The sequence below is a fragment of the Saimiri boliviensis genome, chromosome 8 (assembly GCF_048565385.1).
Source record: "Saimiri boliviensis isolate mSaiBol1 chromosome 8, mSaiBol1.pri, whole genome shotgun sequence".
Classification (NCBI taxonomy): domain Eukaryota; kingdom Metazoa; phylum Chordata; class Mammalia; order Primates; family Cebidae; genus Saimiri; species Saimiri boliviensis.
In genome coordinates, this window is record NC_133456.1 from 42,686,747 (window position 1) to 42,710,448 (window position 23,702).

Here is a 23,702-nt window from a genome sequence, read left to right on the forward strand (position 1 = left end):
AAATATAGCAGCGTAAAACAATACCCATTTTTTAGCTCACAGTTTTGTAGGTGGCAAGCCTGGGCATGGCATGACTGGGTTCTCTGATCAAGGTTTTAAAAGACTAAAATCAAGGTATTGCCCAGGTCATACTCTCATTTGGAGCTTGAGGTCTTATTCCATGTTCACATAATTACGGCAGAATTCAATTCCTGATGACGATGAGACGGAGGTCCCTGTTTCTTTGTTAAATATCTGCCAGGGAACTCTAGTAGTTCCTAGAGATTGCCTTCATTTCTTACTCCGTGGCCCCTCGCCTATTTAAAGCCAGTAAAGGAGAATCTTCCTTTTGTTAAATCCCTTTCACATGTTGAGTTTATTTGCCAGGAAGAGCCCAGACCCTTTTAAGAGATCATTGATTAGGTCAGCCATCTCTCCCTCAAAAATAATTTCTCTTTCTTAAAGTCAGCTGATTGGGGATCTTAATTACATCAGCAAACTCCCTTCACTGGGTGACATAATGATGGAAATGAAATCCAAGGCATTCACAGTCTCAGTTTTCTACACAAAAGGAAAGGGAATTATGAAAGGTGCATGGCCAGGGCAGAGGTTTGGGGACCACCTTAGAATTCTGGGTTTGATTAAATAAATAATGGGACTGTAGCCTAGCGAGCTGACATACCCAAACAGCCATCACAATCCTGAAACATCAAGTAAAAGTTTGGTTCGCATTTTAGTATTGTAAATGTTACTGGGATGTGTGGGGTGTGTGTGTGTGTGTGTAACCTGGTATTCCCTCTGTCTGTGGAGGTGTGAAGGAGACACTTTGTTTTGGAATGGTGTCTTCACTTTGTTAGGTTGTCTCATTTTTGTAAAGTGGTAAGACAAATGAGGTCCTGGGTTTTAATAACACTTAAGCTTGGAAGCAAAAATTAAACACTCGTTCTTAGCCTACACCCTGGTGATATCACTTCTTTGCCTTTCCACTAGCAAGAAGTTCATTTTCATGGAAGCCACTCTGCCTGTCCAGGACTCAGAGGAGCATGATAGACATAGTTGCCAGCCACAGCTTGGGTAGAATAAGGATGTGAATGTTGTTGGCTTATCTTTATTAAGCCCGAGATGGAAAAATATCTGACATTACTCTTAGTCCATTTAAAGCTTCATTTATGTTCTTAGTGGCTTAGTCCATTTAAAGCTTAATTTATGTTCTTAGAAATTTAGAGCTGAAAGGGATCTTAAAAAAGTATCATGTCTTACTCTCCCCTTGAGGAGCAAGAGTTAACGTCATCTGACAATACTACCATAACAAATCAATAGCTTCATAGGCATATAAGTGGCTTTATATAAAACGTTGTTGTTTTTTTCTCCCAGCATCTCAATTGGTTTTTTTTTTTTTCTCCTGAGATGGAGTTTCATTCTTATTGCCCAGGTTGGAGTGCAATGACGCAGCTCACTGCAACCTCCACGTCCTGGGTTCAAGTGATTCTCCTGCCTCAGCCTCCCAAGTAGCTGGCATTACAGGCGCATGCCACCACGCCCAGCTAATTTTTGTATTTTCAGTAGAGATGGGGTTTCGCCATGTTGGCCAGGCTGGTCTGAAACTCCTGACCTCGTGATCCACCCGCCTTGGCCTCCCAAAGTGCTGGGATTAAACGTGTAAGCCATCGCACCATGCCTCATTTGGTTCTTAAATATGTAATGCAGTGATCCTCAAACTTCTCCCACTGTAACAAATTAGAGAGAGAGGGAACACATTCATCAGTGACTGTAGCTAAACTCCAGCGGAAATGTACAGCAGTGTTTTCAAACTGAGAGACTCATGGATGCCCCTCTCCATTGTGTGCTGCCCACCCACATCACACACACCAGGGAGCAATTTAAAATCCTGGCATGGTAGTGAGAAGGGAAGGTGATAAACTGATAAACTCCAGTTAAGAATCACTTAGGTCGGGCATGGCAGCCCACGCCTATAATCCCAGCAATTTGGGAGGCCAAGGTGGGCAGATCATCTGAGATCAGGAGTTTGAGACCAGCCTGGCCAACATGGTAAAACCCTGTCTCTACCAAAAATACAAAAATTAGCTGGGCATGCCTATAATCCCAGCTATTCAGGAGGCTGAGGCAAGAGAATTGCTTCAATCTAGAAGGCAAAGGTTGCAGTGAGCTGAGACTTTGCCACTGCACTCAAACCTGGGCAACAGAGCAAGACTCCATCTCAAAAAAAAAAAAAAGGAAAGAAAGAAAAGAATCACTTAGACAGTTTTCTTTTTTGTTCTATAATCTTACTCTCTTTCTGTCATTGAAATGTCTCATATTTCCTATTTTCACATAGAATCTGGGAGTCATCAAGTAGTCTTCTATTCGGTCTCATCATCTAATTTACAGATTATTTCTATCATACCCCAAATAGCTGGCCATTCAGATTTTTTTTTACCTAAATCTTGACATGATGGACATTATTACTTGCCAGAGGACCTTGGTCTGTTGTCAGGCAGTTTCAGTTCTTCCTAAAGTCAAACTAAAACTTACTACTATTCTCACTCACTGGGAGGGGGGCTGTAGTATTTCTCTCAAGTTTATTTTCTCTGTGATAAAAATCTCTATTCTTTTAGCCATTGCTCATGGTTTCAGGATCCCCATTCTAGTCATCTTCCTTTGGAGCAATTCCCTGTTAGATCTTTAAATGTGACGAGCGAAACTGAGCTCAGGACTGCGTTCGTTGGTCACACGCTTCTCCCTTCCGAATTGCTGTTGCTGTAACTTTCTGACAGGTCCTGCTTCCCTGTAATCCATTCTCCGTGTGGCTGCCAAAGGAGATCTGAAATAAGTCAGATTCTTTTTCTTCTCTATTGAAAGCTTTCTAACGACTTGTCATTGCGCTTAGAATAAAATTAGAATAAAGTCCAAACTCTCCCAACAAACTGTGAAGACTCTGCGTGGTCTTGCCGCAGCAGAGCTTCCCCTCTGATCTCGTCGCTGAATTCCAGGTCAGTCACAGTGGCCATCGTTTGGTTTCTCAGACTTCCCATTCCTTTGTCATCTCTTCCTCCCCGCCTTCACAGCCTAGACTCCTCATCCGGGCCTTCCTTTTGTTCCTCTCTCTGCCAGCCTTCCCTTACTGCCCCAGGGCATTTGTTCATCAGCCTCTCCCACTCTGCACACTCAGGGTCCCCTGCGTTGTTCACTGCTGGCCCTCAAGAGCCTACAGGAGTTCCTCCCCGTGGTGGGCTTTCAGTAAGTGTTTCTGGAACAAGTGAAAAAGGTATGGTCACACCAGGGGCGAATGTATCCCTTACTATTGTTGATATATTCTAGTTAATATCAATATATTAATATTCTATTAATGTGTCCTAAAAATTTTTTGCGTGTAGGGGCAGAGAACAATGAAAGAACATTTCATTGTCAGTTCATCTTGAATATGAGATCAGATATTGGCTGTATTTTGAAGGTACAGCCAGCAGGATTTGCTGTCCAACTAGAGTGAGATGTGGGAGAAATCAAGGAGTCGGGTGTAACTCCAAAGTTTTCAGTCTCAAGCAACTGGAGAAATGGGGTCACCACTACTGGAAGGAGGAAAACGTAGAGGGGAGGTTTAGTGGGGGGTTGGGAGCGAGGGAAATACTGGGATTCAGTGTGGAACATGTACAGTTAAGATAACTGAAGAGCTTGAATTCACTGTTCCTCAGTTTTTGCAACTATAAGGAGGGTTTAAGAATTTCTCACATGATAATTGTGATGATTTGAGGAGTTGAGGTACACAATTAAAAACAAAACCACAGAGGAAGTAAGGAAAAATTCACTGGGTAAGCATGGCTATTAGACCATACAGGTTTTACCAAATCCATTGGGGATTAGATACAAAAATCTAAGCGTGACCTTCAAAATTTTTTTCCTGGTAGGGTTTAAGGCTGTATTAAAGTAACTTTTCTTTCGTATAAGAAGATACTCAGTTATACAGTTGGAAATTAAGGTATTAATTCAGTGTCTAGAAACATCTCTCAGTAGAGATCTACAACCAAAGAAGCATTAAAAAATTGTCTTCCATTCACTGGCGAAACTGTCTTACAATTGTATTGAGTCCCTGCTACATATAGAACAAAACACTAGATTCTGAAAAGCTAATATCTATAGAGTTTACAATGTTAAATTCTGGGGATTGATGTAAGTATTGTAAGCTTAACACAAGAAATGTGGCTATCGTTATGGCATGAAAGGCTGCAAAGCTCCTCCTGCTCACCTGAGGGGCAGCACGTGGTAGAATTCGAAAGAAGTGTTGATGTCAGAGAAATGCCCGCGCTTGCTTAGTGCCATATTCAGAAATGCTCTTCCAACAGCACAGCCCCTTGTACAGGCAAACTCTGAAATACTTTCAGTTCCTTTACTTGGCTTTATTGTTAGAGCAGAAATTTCACAGCTAAAATTATTGTCTTAGGGGTTTATAAGATGCAATTAAACTTAATTTTTAAAAATCCTCGCAAATCTTATTTGAAGTCGTAATATCTTCATTTCCTTTATATGGGATGTGTGGATATATTTTTATGGTGAAGGTAACATGTGACCCATTTAATAACAGCTTCGTTCATATCCTAAAGCCACTCATGTTACTTTACATATAAACAGTCCTTTGAAGCTTAATTACACATGGATAATTGCAGAGTGAGTTTGAGAAAGGACAGACCAGGCGCATCTCTCTCCATCTTATCCTTACCTAGTGGTGCATCTGCCTCACTTAGGTTTCCTGAGTCTGTCTTTACAGGACTACTTCATTGTTACTTGAAGGTACATTCTTAGCACTTTACGCACACAGCTACTCAACACATGAACACGTAATAATTTTAGTTGACTGAGTGCTTGGTAACTGCTAAGCTTTGTTTTAAGCCCTTTGCATATGCTTTATTAACTCTGTTAATAGTTAGAACCGTTCTTCAAGATACAGGTACTGTTTTATACCAGTGTAACAGTTGAGGACACTAAGAACTGAGAGGTGTGAGGACGTGATCACGGTTCCACAGAGTGTTAAGTTAGAGTTGAGTTCAGACCCTGACAGTGTGGCCACAGAGCCTTGTTCTCAGCTACTGTGTTGCATTACCTTCTCCCGTGAAACATGGGTTAGGAAAAATGTGGGAAATGCGTAAGTAACTATAGTTTTCATTCATAAATAAAATGTATATAAGTACATTCTATGTGTAATTTGTTTTATATATATGTGTGTATATATAAATATATATAAAAATAAGGCCATAGTTTTCATTGTTTTTATTTTCCATCTCCATGATATATTATAGTCCATTAGCAGGATTTAAAGTGTTATAGTACATATTAATTGTGACTTTTGTTTTTTTTCCTCCCCAGTTTCATGGTTTTCTCCAAATGAAAATATTCTCATTGTTATTTTCCCAATTTTTGCTATCCTCCTGTTTTGGGGACAGTTTGGTATTAAAAGTAAGTATTATTTCTACTTTTTGCTTCAGTGATGATAGCGTTATTTCTTGCAGGCATTATCAATGAAATATTTAAAGTTGTACTAGGAAAAGTGCTGGTATGATAAATAGGAGTATGTCATTTGAATGCTAGTAGTCTACTTCAAGTATATGTTGTCACCCACATTTTGCTGCAGTTCACTTTTAATTCCTAAGAAGGTGGGTTTCATTTGGTGTTTTTAAAAAATCTCTTAAGAATGAATGGTGGGAATATTAGTACCAACACCTTAAACTCATGTCACAGTTTATTATTCATGGAACGTCCACACACACATGTTACTTGGTAAACAGATGGTGACAGCCTGCATTCGTTTTAAGATAGGATATTATACTTTGGAGCATTTAGACTCCCCTCTTTTTATTTTCCCAGTTTGAATTTCTCTGTGTGCACGTGTTCTCCCTTGGAAAAGTCCAGTTGGAACCATGTTTTATCCTCCTCTCTGTGCAGTTCTGCAGCCTCTACAGAAGCAGCCACCAGAGACTTGTGTTCTTTGATCTTCCTTTCCTATAATAGTAACATAACCAGACTTCTGAGGGCAGATCTTGACGCTGCACTAGATTTAACATCAACAAAATATAATTGTCATTGGTAGGCAAATAGGTAATATGCATTATGATGAATGTTTATATATAGTCGACCATATTTTCATATTTTGGTAAAGAAAATTTATAAAGTTAATGCAGTTCTGAGGTAGCAGTCTAAACTTTTAAGCTTTTTAAATGTAAGACTTACTCCTTCTTTCCTTGTAGCACCCTAAAGACCTGTAAATATTTATATAGGCAAAGAATAAATAATGCTTATTTATTCTGCAACCTTTAAACACACAAAAGCTAGTAAAATATTGCAGAGGATTGGCCTATTGTATATTTTATAAATTTTACTTTTGCTCAGCAGTTTAAGCTGTGTATATCTATGGTGATGTGTAAACATGGAAGGAAGATGACTGCTTGATTATATGTTTTAAGCGCTTTTCTCATGTATGGCATTCTGGAGATGCTTAGTGATTTCAGAAGTGTTCTTCACTTTTGTCTGAAAGGAAAAAGGGGGGAGGAAAGGCGTGGCAGTGGCAGCTGTCAAGACATTTTACAACTTTTACTTTCAAGATAGGGTCTAGACTTCTTTTGGAAATATTATTATAATTTCTTAGTCTTTTCTATCAAGAAAAGGACTGATACAGCATTGAGACCTGGTCTGACATCAATGATATTAGGGAAAGCTTTTAACCCTGTTGACAGAGCCAGGCTTGGAAGGTTAAGTCATATGACTTGGGCAGGGAACAGCTGTTTTTAAAGATCATGAAATTATTTCATATAGTGCAATTTTTTTTTAGTTTGGCTTGATGAGTATTTTCTGTTCCAGACATTATCATTGGTGACATTATTTTTAGTGAAATGAACCAGAAGCAGATCTATTATTGGCTTTATTTTTACAAAATGAGCTTTACAGTATTTTTTTCTGACTTAAAAAAGTAATATATATCACTTTAGAACACTTCATACAAAGTAGGAAGTTATTGAGGAAAAAACTTATCTGTAGTCCGCAAACCTAGAAATAAACTATGGGTGTATTCTGGTGAATTTCCTGTTTCCCTTTCTGTCGTTTTCTATTCATTTTTGTTATCTTTTTTAAAAAAAGATAACCGTAAATGGACTCATACAGCTTATATACTTGTACATTCTGATTTTCCCCCATGTCTTCAGAAATCTTGTTATAGCTGCCTGTGTTCTACTTTTGTGGATGCACTATAATTTACTTAACTCTCATCCTGATGGATTTTAAGGATGTTTCCAATTTTTTTTGATACTATGAAAATAACTCATCTAAAGATATGAAGCCTGGAAATGGCAGAGATATTTTAAGGCTCTAGATACATACTGCCAAAATGTTTTCCTGAAACATTTGTATCAACTACTATTGCAGATGAGAATACCTGTATTTCACCTAGTTATAATTCTGATATTATGACTCTGAAATTTCTGCTAATTTGATGGGTGAAAAGCATCTTATTTTAATTTTAACTTTTGTGTTAATAAGGTGGAATATTTCTTTTTTATGTTTTTTATTCTGGTAGTATTTTAAGGAACGTTCTTATAAACCTAAAGAAATATTTTGGTGGGAATTTTTTATTTTGGCTCATCTTGAAACAGGTGGATGTGTGTTCGCGTGCATGGGAGAGGTATGTCTGTACTTGATTCACCCAGCCTGCACTCATATTTAAAGGTGTTGTTGATAGTAGTAGCCAAACACTTGTGGAGCTCTTGCTCTGCATGACAGGTTCTGTGCAAAGTACTCTGTATCTGAAATGACATTTATTTCTCCCATTTTGTAGATAAGAAACAGGCTCAGATAGACAAGGCAATTTGCCCACAATCACCCAGCCATTTCCTGGTAGTACTGGGATTTGAACTAGTACTGTTTACCACTGCACTGTACTGCTTCCCTGTTTTGAATTTGTTTTAAGAATTTTCTTTCCATGAAGGGTGAACCTGTATCTAAGCACATAATACTGAGAAGATAAAACCTATTAAAAGAATAGAATGTTGACCTTATTTATTTATTAATTTGGCAAATAGCTAGTGACAGGGTGTCTACAGATTGCTGGGCACCAAACTTCCTGCCTGAAATGTGGGCGTGATGCCCATATTGCCCTGGCTTTGTAGCACCCACATTTGTCATTGCAGCCAGGGAGACATGTATGTATGCACGTCCTGTGCCTCGTCACGTCTTCGAGATAGTCATGGATCCAAATCTTAACTTTTCTGTCAGTGCCTCCTGCTGACGGCCTGAGCATTCCACCAAATAGAAATAGCACCTCTATATTCCACCTGCTTAAATGTACATTTTTTTAGGATCCAGCATGGTAAAGCCCCTAAAGTATTCGTAATAACTCAGACCCATGGCTTTTATTTTATAGAGTTCTAGTTCACCTTAACTTTTCCTGGTTACCATTTATGGTCTGTACTTGGCCACAGGGGCTTTCTCTCAGTGGTTTTTCCAGTTCTGCATGTGAGTCTTTGTGGTCCAAGACAAAACCTGGACCTTTACTTTCAGTAAAGACAGCAGGTTATACTCTCACTTGCTCAGTCTGAGGAGAAAGAGTCTCTTTATACCAGAGCTGTATCTTTTTTTTTTTTTTTTTTTTTTTTTTTTTTTTTTTTTTTGAGACGGAGTTTCGCTCTTGTTACCCAGGCTGGAGTGCAATGGCGCGATCTCGGCTCACCGCAACCTCCGCCTCCTGGGTTCAGGCAATTCTCCTGCCTCAGACTCCTGAGTAGCTGGGATTACAGGCACGCGCCACCATGCCCAGCTAATTTTTTGTATTTTAGTAGAGACGGAGTTTCACCATGTTGACCAGGATGGTCTCGATCTCTTGACCTCGTGATCCACCCGCCTTGGCCTCCCAAAGTGCTGGGATTACAGGCTTGAGCCACCGCGCCTGGCCCCAGAGCTGTATCTTGAGTGGTATCTCAGTATGCCATTGGTCCTACTGAGGAAGTAGCCCAAAAAGACTCTTAAGTCCTCCAATCAGGACTTGGTGAGCCCTGGACCATGTTTCAAAGATAGAGGCCTCCTACAGGAAAATATTCCTAAATACCTTCACCATTAGCTTAGTTTTAACTTAGGAACTTTTAAGCAGAATCTCTATGCTTAGCAAACAGCTCAGAGATGACTAGAATGAAACACCAAGCCTTAACTGATAGTATTGCATGTCACACACTTTGTTTGTGTTCTGAAAACTACATCAACTCACAGTTAGCCACTCTACTGACAATTAAGTTCCTGGCTGATTTTCAGGATTCTACTTTCTCACTCTTTGATAACATTTTAAGTGCTGGCCACCTAGTCCTCTAGTTCCTGCAGGATTACGGTCTAACTGTATGTAAAGAACTGGAACTGGCTAAGATTTTGAAAGTCTTTGAGATAGGCCTATCTGTTCTTTCCTTGCCTTTGTAACTTTGTCATATACAGGCACAAAACTGCAAGACGATAGATATGACCCTGTCAGCTGAAACTCTACAAAGTAGTCTTCATGATGCATGGGAAAAACTATTATTGTATTGTTCCATCACCTTTAATTTTTTTTGTCAAAACCTTAACAACTCTGTTATTGTCAATAATAATGGCATTGGGAAATTAAAAATAACAAAGCTAGTATTTAGTATGTGGTGAATTAAATCATTAGAGACATCGAGGATGAAAGTGTGTTATCAAGAGTAGTCTGAACAACATTGTGTGTTCTTGCATAGCTTTAGATACAGCGCAAGCATCTCTTCTATGACTTGGTGAATTGTCATACCCCTTTCTAAGTTTGGACCAGTTTCTACCGTTTTATCCTGTGCACTCTCAATGTCATGAAAGAATTCCTTTAATGTTTTTCAATGTTTAAAGCTTATTTTATTGCCAGTCACCTCCTCTGGGACATTTTTATTCTTTTTGTTACATCTTCCTCACTTTCCTCATTTATGTCAGTAAGTCCGACTTCACTGAGTTCTTATAGCTTCGTCTCTAGAGTTTCTTGCATAGCCGTGGTGTCAACATTTCCATAATCAGCTATTTCTTCTCTTCCATGTGTGGTCTATTCAGATTCACACCCAGCATTTGTCAGTTTTTATTTCTTTACTCTTTCATCTTTCTTGCCTAGTTTCCTCTTTTGATTTATCCATTATACATTGTCACTTGGGTTTATCGCTGGGAAACAAGGAGGTAACAACAATCCATACTTTGCTGTCTGTGCATGACCTAAATATCAGATGTACAGTGACTAGTCACTAGCAGTCTTCAAAAGAAGTGACATGATTGATCTCTGATCATGATGAGGCCTCTGCTATTTACATAGTTGTTTGTGAACTGAAGAAATAGCAGTGAAGTTGTACTTTATGCAGTTAGTTAATATGTTGAGGTAATTGAAATTTGGACTGTTTGTGGGGCTTCATTTGATTAGACCAAGGTAACTGGAATTCATATCAGAACACTGCAAAGTAAGGACTGTTGTAATTGGTTTCAAATTTAAAACTGTATTCTAGGCATCTTTAATATATTTTTTTTCAACTTTCTCCTCCCTGCTCAAGATTATTCCACAGAGACTTTGGTTATGGCTCAGACATCTTTGAGTAGATGTTCCTGTAGAAAGCATTGTTAGAAAATTCAAGGAAAAAAGTTCTCATTACACTACCTTGAGATCCTACTAAGTTCTTGAGTTTAGACTTGAGGATAGCTTAATAATGAAAGCAATTAGGCCATTGAATCATATTTAAATCATATATGGAACAGGAAATTTCTTCCTATATTAGAAAAATTATCTGAAAAAGTGAAGACATATTCTAATTTGGACTAGGAAATTTCTATCCAAGAAAGTAAAATATCACTACAATAAGTATTACCACAAAGAATCATTCTGTGATCTAATTGATGGCCCCTAATAATACAACTTTGTTATTAAGTTTACTGTGAATTCTGTTCAATGATCTTGAACTCCCAGTGCTTTCCCTTGGTCCTGTCCATATAATGATCACATTCTGTTATTAAATAATGTGACTATGTGCTGATTTTATTGTAGGAGGAATTGAGCAAATCTATAGCTCAGCATTTTCCTCTTTTGTAGAAATCCCTTGACCCTTTCCAAATCCAGATATCGCAACTTTCTCCATATACTCTAAAACTGAAAAACCATCCACAAGCCAGGGAAAGTTGATAATGAAAAAAAGGAAGTTTGGGCTGTTGGACATCCTCTCCTTTAATCTTTTATGTTCAAAGTACTTGATGCACAAAGCCCAGGCTCTTTTATCTCTGTCCTGTAGACTGATGTCTAGTCAGTATCCATTGTGACAAAATTGTTTCATCAGAGCAAATTGGATCATGTGTGGAGTTTATTATAAAATTATTTAACTTGCCTTCTGGCAAGTAATCAGTTTATAATTGGTATTAATGTTCTTTTATTCTTTCTAGTACCAGTTTCAGAAGCTTTCATTTGTGTGTGCATGTGTGTGTTAAATAAGTGTATTAAATACTTGAAAAATAGTAATTTAAATTTAAATAATTTAAAAAATGAAATTGTAATTTTATGTGTAAAAGTGTCAAATGTGCTTTATTCTGCACTGAAAACAATACTCATTTACAGCTCAACAGATACCAAAAAGATTCTAAAATTACTTTCCTAGAGTTATCAGAAAATAGCAGTATAATAATGAAATCAAACACATCTTTCCTTATGATTTATTCTTAGTCTGATACGCATCAGCCTGGTAAGCCTTTCTATCTCTCTGCTTACTTACCCATCCCTCCAATGTCATGTCTGGGCAGGTGTTAAATTCCTGGGTTTTGGGTTTTGTTGGATGGACTGCAGTCTCTGTGGGCCTATGTGAGTGTGTCAAATCCAGTCTTTGGGGTATCATGGAAACTCTACATGATAGATTTTATTTCATCTCCAAGTTGACTTGGTAATTTCATTAGATTTCATCGGTTACAATCTGCATTTTATCTTATATATGCTGTATATTGGTCACAACATCAGAAAACATTTAGTGTTCACTGTCAGCGTTTAGAATCATGATTGTCATATAGATGGATAGTGCTCAATCAATTATTGTCAAATTGAGTAATCTTCTACTTGTTCCTTTATTTAGACTAACAAAAGAGTCTGGTACATTATAGGTACACAGTAAATATTTGTAGAACAAATGAATGAACCAACCCAACAAATTTCTGAGAAGTAACCTGCTTTTAGTTACTAATTGTTTTATAGAACATATAAAAGAAAATTTTGGAATATCTAATTTGTTCACAAAAATGTTATATTGTCTCCCCTGATAATTGGTATTCCTGTGTCAGGCTGAGCACTAAAGTTAGAAGTTTTTGTTAAGCATGTAAATATTATTATTTCTCATGTACTTTATCTTGCATATTGATTTCAGTAGTTGTAGCTGAGGAGAATCCTTAAAAGCATGCAGATTTTTAAAATTACATAGATTGCCTTGCCTAGCAGTCTGAAAGTCATACTAGGAAATTTGATAAGAGCCTGCTATTAAGGACACATTAAGTTATTTTTATTATTTTTATCTTAATGCTAAGTGGAGAATTACTTGAATTTATTTTCTTTGTTGCATTTAATGTTTTGATAAATTCAATATATAAGGATAAATTCACTTATTGAAGGACAAGAAGAGATCAATAAAAGGTCCTTGAGGTTATTGGGTTTTACGGCATCTATATCAAATTCCTTGCCCTTTCGCTACACTGAGAAATTTGATGACTGGGTTAGCAACGAGATACCTACCCCACACTTGCCATGGTATCTGCTGAAATGTGGCTATGTGAGCAAAGAAAATGAGCCAAAAGAAACTCTTTCTGAAGATTCACTGAAGAAAGCCTGGAGAAACTCTTTCATTGCCTGTGGTTATTTAAGTAGATCCCACAGAGACAGGTAGAGTGTCCATTATCCAAAATGCCTGGGACCATAAGTGTTTGGATTTCAGATTTTTTTCAGACTTGGGATCTTCAACATGTATATTTGTTGGAAATGGCTGCTTAATTTAAGGAAAAGTTTAAAGTGGCCTTGAAAATAAGTAGTAGTTGAACTCATCCACAGGAACTAAAGCTAATTCTAATATATAGTGTACTTATACTCAAGGGGAGACACACCATTTTATGGTGGAACCCTGTCTATGGTAGTATTTTGTGATGTTTTATTTTTTGTTGCTATTATTTGCAATATTTTCTCCTATAACAGCTCTTCTAAGCCTAAAGAGGTACAATTTTATGTGATATTCAAACTCTTGTTTTTGTTAAGAAGGATATAAGTCGCTGGGTGCAGTGGCTCACACCTGTAATCCTAGCACTTTGGTAGGCGAAGGCAGGCAGATCACAAGGTCAGGAGTTTGAGATCAGCCTGGCTAACATGGTGAAACACACTGGCTCCACTAAAAAAAAAAATACGAAAATTACCCAGGCGTGGTGGCACCTGCCTGTAGTCTCAGCTACTCAGGGGGCTGAGGCAGGAGAATCACCTGACCTGGGAGGCGGAGCTGGCAGTGAATGAGCCCAGATAGTGCCACTGCACCCCGGCTTGGGTGACAGAGCAAGACTCTGTCTCAAGAAAAAAAAAAAAAAAAAAAAAAAAAGAAGCACATAAGTCAGTCTTTTTGCATGAAATTATACTGTACTCTAAGGCAAATTTTTGTTTGTTCTTAGTAGCCTTTTTTTTTTTTTGAGATGGAATTTCACTCTCGTTGCCGAAGCTGGAGTGCAATGGCACAATCTTGGCTCACTGCAACCTCCATTTCCCAGCTTCAAGTGATTCTTCTGCCTCAGCCTCCTGAGTAGCTTGGATGATAGGTGTGTGCCACCACGCCTGACTAATTTATTGTATTTTTAGTAGAAACAGGTTTCCACCATGTTAGGCAGGCTGGTCTCAAACTCCTGACCTAAGGTGATCCGCCCACCTCAACCTGCCAAAGTGCTGGGATTACAGGCATGAGCCACCATGCCTGGCCCTTAGTAGCTCTTTTATGCATTGAATTAAACCTGAAAGAATTTCTTATGAATGTTTGATTGATTGTGAGGTGCTTTTGAAACAGCTTCCATTTTATAACCCTTTGTAGAATTTTCAAGCTCTATTTAGATAACTACATATGGGATTAAAATGGAAAATAAGACATATGTCTAAAGAAAATTTCTTTTTCTGTGTATGTGCCTTTCATGACCTATACACTCAGTTTCCTTCTAGTCAGCATTTGAGCCTAGAAAATAGGGAAGCTATGAAAACTCTGTGCCTTAGAAGAAGGCAGGGATATGACTGAGTATTATACACCTAAGTCCCAGGGCTGCGCGGAAGTGACAGATCAAATAAAAACTTGGGGAAATTGCCATAGAATGTTTTCTGATTAATGTGGATTTCTCTTCTTTTCAACTGAGTAACTGAAGTCCACATTAATAAGTTGGTTATTTGTTGCTTAGGTCTCATCTCCCCATAAAGAGACTAAAATTGAGGTTATAATCTAAAGTATGGGTAGGTAGAAATTCCAAAAATCTTTAGGTACCTGTCATAAACCTTAAACAAAGATTTTTAATCATGATCATTGAGGGGCTTATTTATTGTTTTTACTTTATTTAATGTTTGTCATTGTAGAAGATAAAAACTGAATGCTAAATATAACATTTAAAGTATTTTTCCTTTCATGACAGTCACCATTGATTACTGGCATGGAGAATATCTCTATGTGGATGACACACAGCAGCTTTTCAGTCACATGCTGTTTCTTTCTGCTACTCAGTTTTCTTTTAGGTTACCTTAAACAACTTTCCTGGTGAAAAAATCAATTTCGATATTAACCAAAATTTAAAAGATCCATATATAATAAAAGAACTAATATTTGCAGCTTGATCCATTCTATTCTTCTTTCAGAGGTGGTATGAGATACTTGACAGTAGAGCTAGCAGCAGAAACAATAACATGCATGATGAATCCTGTCGCGTCTTTACAGTTTATTTTTGTTAAAATGTTTTAGTTGAACAACTTAAGCTTTTTTCTTCGTCAGTATTTCACAAGGGTGTAATTTGCTCAGTGTTTATTCTGTCATTTTTTTTTCCAAACAAAATAACTAGACTTCCAGATGGTTTACTTATTTTATATAAGGTGGAACAAAATTCTCTTATTCTCAATACTGTTAATTAACCCATTATTTCCCATTAGTATTGTGTACATCAGTGTTGCCTTGTCAGTCTGGAGTGATTTTACTCCTCAGGGGGTGTTGGCAATATCCGAAGACAGTTTGTTTGACGTAACTGGCATCTAGTTACTAGCATGTAGTACGTAGAGGCCAAGGAACATTCTATATTGCACAGAAAAGTGTCCCCCTCCCCCAAAAGATTGATCTCATTTGAGATATTAGTAATACATCAATGAAAAAGACTGATGTATAGGACCTCATTTGTTAGCATAGGAAAATAAGACGTCACCTACAAATTTACCATCCATATTTATACTGCCATGAAACTGTCTATTTGCTTGTGAGAGAGATGTGGGCTGACTTGGCGATACGAAGGAGTCGTTCCTCAGAAGTTATCACATTATAGTACTTTAGTCAGTTTGTCTGTGTACCTTACAAGTTATTAAAATGGCTTCACTTGTGATTGAGTTTATGTAATTCTTTGTTTTTTCTGTTTTAAGCACTTAAATATAGATCTGGTGGTATGGATGAGAAAACGATCGCTTTGCTTGTTGCTGGACTGACGATCACTGTCATTGTCATTGTTGGAGCCATTCTTTTCGTCCCAGGTAAGATGTTCCGTTCCTAGGCCGGAACACAGGAGGTGGATGAGTGTGTTCCCTGGTGAGGAGGGATGCACTAGTTTCCTAGTGCTGTTGGAACAGATGACCACAAACTGGGTGGCTTACAACGATAGAAATTTCCTCACCACTCTGGAGGCTGTAGGTCTGAAATCAGGATGTCATCAGGGTCACACTTCCTCTCAGGGCTCTAGGGAAAAATCAATTTCTTGCCTCTTCTAGCTTCTAGAATTTGCTAAAGAATGACAGTGCTTATCATTCCTTAGTTTGTGGTAGCATAACTCCACCCTCTGCTTATCTGGCCACATTGCCTCCTCCTTCCTGTGTGTCTTTGCCTGTGTTATTTTTGTTAAATCTCTCTCAGCCTCTCTCTTAGGAGGACATTATCTTTGGAATTAGAGCCCACCCCTATAATCCAGAGTAAGCTCCTCCCTTCAGATTCTTAACTTCATCATATCTTTTGCTGCCTTAGGTAATAGTCACAGGTTTTAGGGATTAGGAGGTAGAAATAACTTTAGGGTTATCATTCAACTCACTACAGAGGCAGACTTCACTGGCCAAGACGTGAAAGTGAAGTGACTGTGGGAATCAAGTCTGTGGAAATTGGCAGTTGCTCTTGGGAGATGGGAATGTGAGTGGCAAATGAGGATATGGAGCACATATAAAGGAAGGCTGGGACTCAGCCTGATAACGATAGCACGCCATCGTTTCTGGAGAAGAATGTAATACAGGTGTAATGTTTAGGAACGTGGGCTTGGCAGCTCTCTTTGTATCTGAAGTTAGTGAGGACAGCGGGAGGAAGGAGGTGGATTCAGAAGGCAACTTAAAAGACCAATTGATTTGACTTTGGGACATACTGAATACAGCGAATGAAGGGAATGGTAAAAGGTGAATACACAATTTCTCGTCTGGAATTCTGTAAGCTAGTTCAGGAGGAGGCAGAGCCAACTCAAGGTTTCAGCATGTTGAAATTTCAGTGTTGAAATTTAGATGTCTTATGTTTGGTCGTAAATAATCAAAAAATAGTCACTAATTTTTTGATTATTGCGAGGTTTTCGGGGATATGTGTATTTTTAAAACTTTCACAGTTGTTAGGAGTAGAATTTAGATTCGTACATTTAAAAAATTAAATTTAACTTCCTAAAGATTAGGAAGTATGTAAGAAAATATTTTAAATGTTTTGATTTATTAACAGGTGAATATTCATTAAAGAATGCTACTGGACTTGGTTTAATTGTGACTTCTACAGGGATATTAATATTACTTCACTACTATGTGTTTAGTACAGGTGAGTATTTGTTGTTACAGTATGATTTTGCCTACTTTTTTCATTGAAAAAAACAGCAGTTTTGGTGAAAATACTCATAGTTTTTTTACAATTCAATAAAAGTTGGTTTATTAAAAGATTTTTCATGTTATTCTTAGTGACATTTTCCCATTCATGTTAATTTTAAGGTTATTCTACGTCAGCTATTTTGTAAAAAGTTATTTCATATGTATTTAATGCCAATCAGCATAATTTTAAATTATGCCATATAATTTCTTAATGATTATTTTTATATTCTCATTTCAGTTTTTTGAAGTTAAAAGTAGCTGTTAAACACAGTCTTTCTCTTCTTTTGCTAAGCTTCTGCTTCTTCATTAAGACTGGTTCTATGAAATGGAATTATGAATCATAGATAGTAGAAACATATTTGTTTTTATTTTTATTTTTAATGAGTTAGAGGTTCTTATGTTGCCCAGGCTGGCCTCGAACACATAACCTTGCCTCTTCCGGCACCAGGAAAACTGGCCTGAGCCACTGCGGCTCCCCATATTTGTTTTTATTATTGGCAAACCTTAACAGTGTAGTTTTAAAAGATGGTATGGGTATCCAAACTATAGTCAGTATCATTTTCATTGCATTTTGAAAGTAGATCACTACCATATTTAGTTATTATTATTAAAGAGTCACATTTAACACTTGGTCTTAGAGCCTATCCCTGGCTTATTGTACATTGGAAAGGTATTAGTTTGTTATGAAATGACAGATCTAGAGATGTACAAGATAGAGAGTAAGATGTTTCCAGTCACATATTTGCATAATGATTCTCTCAACAAGAGCAATTCTGTGTGCATGTGGAGAAGCCATTCATAATAGCCATTCATACTGTAAAATGCACAAGTGTGGTAAAAGCAGCATTGTTCTAAGATTTAGGATAAAAACTGCGAGTCCAGCTTAGCTGACTGTGAAAATTAAAGGCTGCTGAATGTGTGAATTTGGAGCTGACTAGTCGTGTGGAAGGGTTAGATCACTGAACTAATACCTACCATCAAACTGTGAACTCCAGAGTCAGTCTTTGGTCTTAGGAGATCCCTGATTATGCCAAATGCAGGTGGAAGTGATTGTTTCTTAAATAAGCTCAACACACTTCTGTTACATCCTTTTCCTTCTTCCAGCCTTTGGATTAACCTCCTTCGTCATTGCCATATTGGTTATTCAGGTGATAGCCTATGTCCTTGCTGTGGTTGGACTGAGTCTCTGTATTGCGGGTAAGAGTCACCTTTCTGTAGACCTACTATGGGTTACTCTTGGACAGAGCTCTTCTTCCTTTGTCTTTTTCTTTCTCTCTTTTAAAAAATATATAGACTTGATTTTTTTGTGTGTGCAGTTTTTAGTGCATGGCAAAATTGAATGGAAAGTACATTCACATACCTATTTTTGTGTGGACATAAGTTTTCAATTCCATTTGGGCAGATACCAAGGAGAGCAGTTGCTGGATTGTATGTTAAAAGTATGTTTAATTTTGTAATACACTGTCAAACTCCCTGTATCAAAATGGCTGTACCATTTTGCATTATCACCACCAATAAATGAGAGTTTTTGTTTATTCATATACTTGACAGCATTTAGTATTCTGAGCTATTCTTTTTAAACTTCCAGTTTACCCCAGTGTGAATAGTGCTTTACTCCTTGCTACAAGGATATTGACTGTATATGTGGCTTGGTGGCTGATTGTTCTAGCACCCAATCTGATAGGCTTGTATTTCTGGAGGAACTCTTAAAATAACTGGGCCCCAACTGGTTGGAGCCTTAGACTTGAAACACTAGTCCTCATTTCTTGATATGTTAAGGTATGTGCTATACAAAGGAGGGCTTTGTTCTTATGATAATTTGTAATCATTTTACTGGCTAAGTTAATAATAAACAAATATGGATGATTTGTGGGTTTTGATCATTAGAATAATTACTCTTTTAAAACTTGAGATTATTACTGTTGTTTTTTTAAATGAGTTATTTCATATGCATTTCTAATACAGAATTTTATTTGTTTTTACAGCGTGTATACCAATGCATGGCCCTCTTCTGATTTCAGGTTTGAGTATCTTAGCTCTAGCACAATTACTTGGACTAGTTTATATGAAATTTGTGGGTAAGTCAATCTTATTTTCATTAGCCTATGCCAGGAATTTCAGATATATCACTTAGAAAATGCTTTTTAGTTTGATCTTCCCAGTTTAGGACCAAAAATGAGAAAATACAATTGGAATGATTTGAGGGTAATTAAAGAGGGCAGAAGACATATAGGATTAATGAAAAATTTGGGTTACAAACTAGTTTAAAAGAATATGGCTTTATGTATTTTAGAATGTGTATCTTTTTATACTAAGTAAAAGGGGACCCGATCTTTGAGGATCAATTTTAAGTAATAGAAAAGGATTGTCAGTTGTTCCAGTATTCCTGTGATATGTCCTGCAGAGACCTGCCTGTCACTTGTTCTTTTTTCTTGGAGATATAGACACCCCTAGATAGGAATTGAAATTAAACATCTATCACTTCTGTTAATTTAAAGAGCAGTAACCTCTAATGCACGACTTTAAAACAGATCTAGTTAAAACCAATATAATGAAAACATTGAGTTTTAAAATTTAGGCTTTTACTCCTTTTAAAATCAATTATTAATAAGTATGGAATTCATTTCATTTTTTCTAACTTTTCTATTTAATGTGCCACTTTTCAAGTAACAGGTTTCTGCATAAATTCTTATTTTTTATTGAGATGTGTGCACACAGAGAGATATTTTTAATTGTGCCTGAAACTCATGTTATCTTATCTAAGTTCAAGATGTTTTCAATAATCTAATTTATATTAGTTCCCTTTTTAAAAAAAATGCTATTTTTAAATTTATGAAATAAAGCAACCCTTAACCATCTATCAAAATAATCAGAAGTTATAAATTAATGGAGTTAAAAAATAGTGTTTCTACTTTGTTTTAAGTAAACTTCCTATGTTTCTAAAAATTAATACAAACCTTGAATTGTTATAGTCAAATAGTTTCTCATATGACTTACATAGTACTTTGAAAAAGTTGCCTTTATTGCTGAACTTTGGTTCTTGGTGATTGATAATTGAATTCAATTCTATCATGTGTTCTGTGTCTTTCTTTAATTAATGCTTATTAGATACATAATTAAAATATTTCCAAAATCTACCTGTCTTTAACATATGAGTTCATAAGTCCTAGGTGTTGCTCAGTAAGATTTTCTAATTTCATACCACATAACTCCATGAAATACAATGAGATATCTAAAGCCCAATGGAATTCATGTGGTACCTACAGTGAACATCTTGAATGTTGATGCGTATTCTATTTTTGTTACATCTTCCAATCACCATGTGTCTGGTTCTTGAAGATGACACTCCTGGTGTTGTTGCTCCCACGAATGTCTGAGACTAGTGTGTGATTTGCCGTATCCGCACAACTCTAGTATTAGATGCCTTTGGCTGATGGGCAGCGCTGTCTTATTTTTTCCTCACTGTCTGGGTTGTCCTCCGTTTTATTCCCATGCCTTCCCATCCTTTCCATATCTAGCAGAGAATGATTCTTCAGTACGGTTGCCAGCAGGTCTGACAACAATGCCTTGAGTGGACTAAGCATTGTCTATCTGCCATCCCCTTAACCTCACTCTCCTGCCTTCTCCATCACTTACATTCCGAAGAAGGCTGTGAAATCACTGCACTGCCCCGTCACTGTTCTGATATTGACTCAGATCCTGACAAGTACCCCAAATTATTTTTTCTTTGTCATAGATTACCATGTAAGTATGCTATATGCTAAAATTTATGCTATATGTTTAAATTTAGTGCAGTTTTATTGATAGCATCCTAAATTAACTTTTTGAATCAACTTGTCTGATGCCAGAGTTCAGAGGGACACCTACGGTCAGTTGAAAGGCAAGAAGAGACAAGGTACAGGAAAGTTGCTCTTTAGATAACCTGGTAGACTAGGAGGAACATTCATATGATTTGTTTATATAATCTGACTATGTAAATCTGAATCTATGTAACATTAAGGTTGCAAATTTGAGCATTTGTATTAGGAAGTTAACTTTAAGTGTCTCCAAAATAATTTTTACTCATTGCACATGTTCTGTTTTAGAAAAGCCAAATGATTGTGTTTTGACTAAAATGCAACAAAATCCTCAGATAGTCAAAAATCCAAGCTTTCTCTTCAAGAAGAAGTTAATGTTGCTATGAGATTTTTAACTTTTATATTTTTTATTTCCAACTTTAAATTTGTAGCCTTAATTATTATTTTAAAGAGTAGGACTTTCACTTTCTACAACTTTCTGTGAAAGTGACGTTCACTTTCTATTCTTTAACTTTTTAAACTGTTGGATTTTTTTCTTTTATTGGAAGCGTTTCAATTTTATAAGATAAGACAAGGGACTGGTCACAATAACTTAATGTGAAAGCACAGAAAAGATTACAAGAAACTAACAAAACTCACTAAAGTTGGGCTTGTTGTTTGTACAGAACGTTTATGTAATTATAAGGGTCGATACTTACTCATTTCTTAGAGCCATTATCAGTTAGTTCAATATAAAGTCATATAGTGTTTTGGTACAAATCAAGATTGATTTGTACCCAGATATTTTAGAATGATGCAGATGCAGAATATATAGGTAGAATTTATATCTATGTGTAGATATAAATTCATATATAGATATTTTCTTGTTCAGTTTAAGGAGAGGTAAATTTGGCATCAGTAGAAAAAAATGCTTCTGAAAAATGTAAACCCTGGAAATAGATTTATGGATGTAGTCAGATGTTTCAGGGAGAGAAGAACAAATCAAGACGTACTGCAAGTAAGCTCATATGGAATGCTTAAGGCTTGTGGTAAAATATATATACATATATATATAGATATATGGCTGTCAATGTCTTAGGCTCATGGTAATAGAAGCTTAATTATAATCACTCTTTTGTCACATGGGTTATATCCATATTTGAGAGAATTAACTCAGGTGAGATTAACTTCTACACTGTTTGATTTAAAAATGTTTAGAGGGATCACAACTGACTGATGTCTCTTTGAAGTACCATTCTTCATAGATCTGTTTTTTCCGAATGGGCTGGCCAAATGTGACATCCCTTGGATCTGAGGTTCAGAACTAGAAGCTAATCTTTACACATTATTAGGGAGGAAAGGAGTCACTTGGCAGTTAGTAATATCCTATTTTGTTTTGTTTTGTTTTTAGAGACAGGATCTCATTATGTTGCCCAGCCTGGCCTCAAGCTCCGGGGCTCAAGGGATGCACCCACCTCAGCCTCCCAAATAGCTGGCACTGCATGCCTGTGCCACCACCCCTGACAATGTTTATTCTGATAAATAAATGTATGAGCTCAAAAACGTAACTCTAAAACCTTTTCTCTGACCTTTCATATTACCATCAGAAAACTAGATAGCTTTTTAGTTCTCTTTTTCTTTGTAGAACATAGATACAATGCATGGTTTAGTCGAAGTCAGTTGTAGATACATGTCACTATCTCGATGTTCCCAAATAAAGCTCTGTATTTCTGCTTGGTTTATTGGGGAGGCTGCTAAATGTGGTGCATCACAACCCGTTTTACTGCATTCCGCTTTACAGAAAGGTTGGCTTCTTGTTTGGATGTAAGGACCAAATCACTCCCCCAGGTGCCTCCACAGTAAGGGAGGTTTATTTAAAGCTGCCCATGGCACTAACAGAGACCGGACTCCTATGAGCTCAGATAGGTAACATGGCCTCACAGGAATGGGACAGTATATAGTCTAGGCACTGGAAGGATCCGTTCCATCTCTAAGAACTGAAGCATCATGTGGCCCTCTCAGCAGCAAGAGTAAGATGATGCTCCTGTCAGTTATAGTTACTGAGTTCTTCGGTCTTGGATTCTTTGCCTATTAGCTAGTTAGCGCCTCCTCTCCTTTGCGCCCCTATTTTTTATCCTATTCCTGTCTTCTCACAGACCACTTTTCTCACCCACAGCTTTGAGCTCGTCCTTGCTGCCTTTCTGTTCCGTTTTCACTTTCCCTTCCCACCGCCAACTTTCTGGTCTTTTTTTCTGTTTCTCCTTAGAGTCCAGTGGCAGGGAGAAACTTGTCAGTCCAGTCCGTTGCCATTTTTCCTGTTTGAGAAAGACTCACTAGCTTTTGGCTAGTGCACAGACCGGCTTTCCTTGGGTCAGGACCCACCCTTTTCCCTGCCAGCTTTGGAAGCTTGACAGAGTGCGGGTGTGCAGTGGTGGTGAATAAATAGTAAGGAACACAGAGCAGTCCTGGAGGCGGGCCCCCATCTGCTGCTGAGAAAAGCCAGTGCTGTCATCTAGTCCAGCTCTCAGGGGAGTGGACCTCTCTGTTCAGTAGGATCCCCCTCCAGCCCAGTGCTTCATGGAATGCTTCTGTTCTACCTTTTCCATCTGTAGGAATATGATTCCGTATTTAGGACTTGCTTTAGCTGCTTGCAGCCTCCTCATTTGTTTTCTTGAGGTTTTTTTTTTTTTTTTTTTTGAGATAGAGTCTCCTTCTGTCACCCAGGATGGAGTGCAGTGGCACAACCCCAGCTCACTGCAGCCTCTGCCTCCCAGTTAGAGGGTGGTCCTCCCACCTCAGCCTCCCAAGTAGCTGGGGCTACAGGTATGACCACCACACCAGCT

At 37.5% G+C, this 23,702-nt stretch overlaps 1 protein-coding gene across 2 annotated transcripts in view; it reads left to right on the plus strand.

Annotated features, from left to right (window-relative positions):
• Nucleotides 1–23,702, plus strand: part of CD47 (CD47 molecule) — a 44,013-nt gene that overhangs the window by 15,286 nt on the left and 5,025 nt on the right. Inside the window, exons 3-8 of one of the 2 annotated variants that reach the window (XM_074404415.1) lie at nucleotides 5,335–5,424; nucleotides 15,629–15,736; nucleotides 16,944–17,036; nucleotides 18,188–18,280; nucleotides 19,069–19,161; nucleotides 22,271–22,966. In XM_074404415.1, coding sequence (XP_074260516.1) covers nucleotides 5,335–5,424; nucleotides 15,629–15,736; nucleotides 16,944–17,036; nucleotides 18,188–18,280; nucleotides 19,069–19,161; nucleotides 22,271–22,383 — 590 coding nt within the window. In that variant the 3' untranslated portion in view covers nucleotides 22,384–22,966. Of the gene's footprint in view, nucleotides 1–5,334; nucleotides 5,425–15,628; nucleotides 15,737–16,943; nucleotides 17,037–18,187; nucleotides 18,281–19,068; nucleotides 19,162–22,270; nucleotides 22,967–23,702 lie in introns of those variants that run through there. The other variant, XM_039477285.2, reaches the window with a different exon arrangement.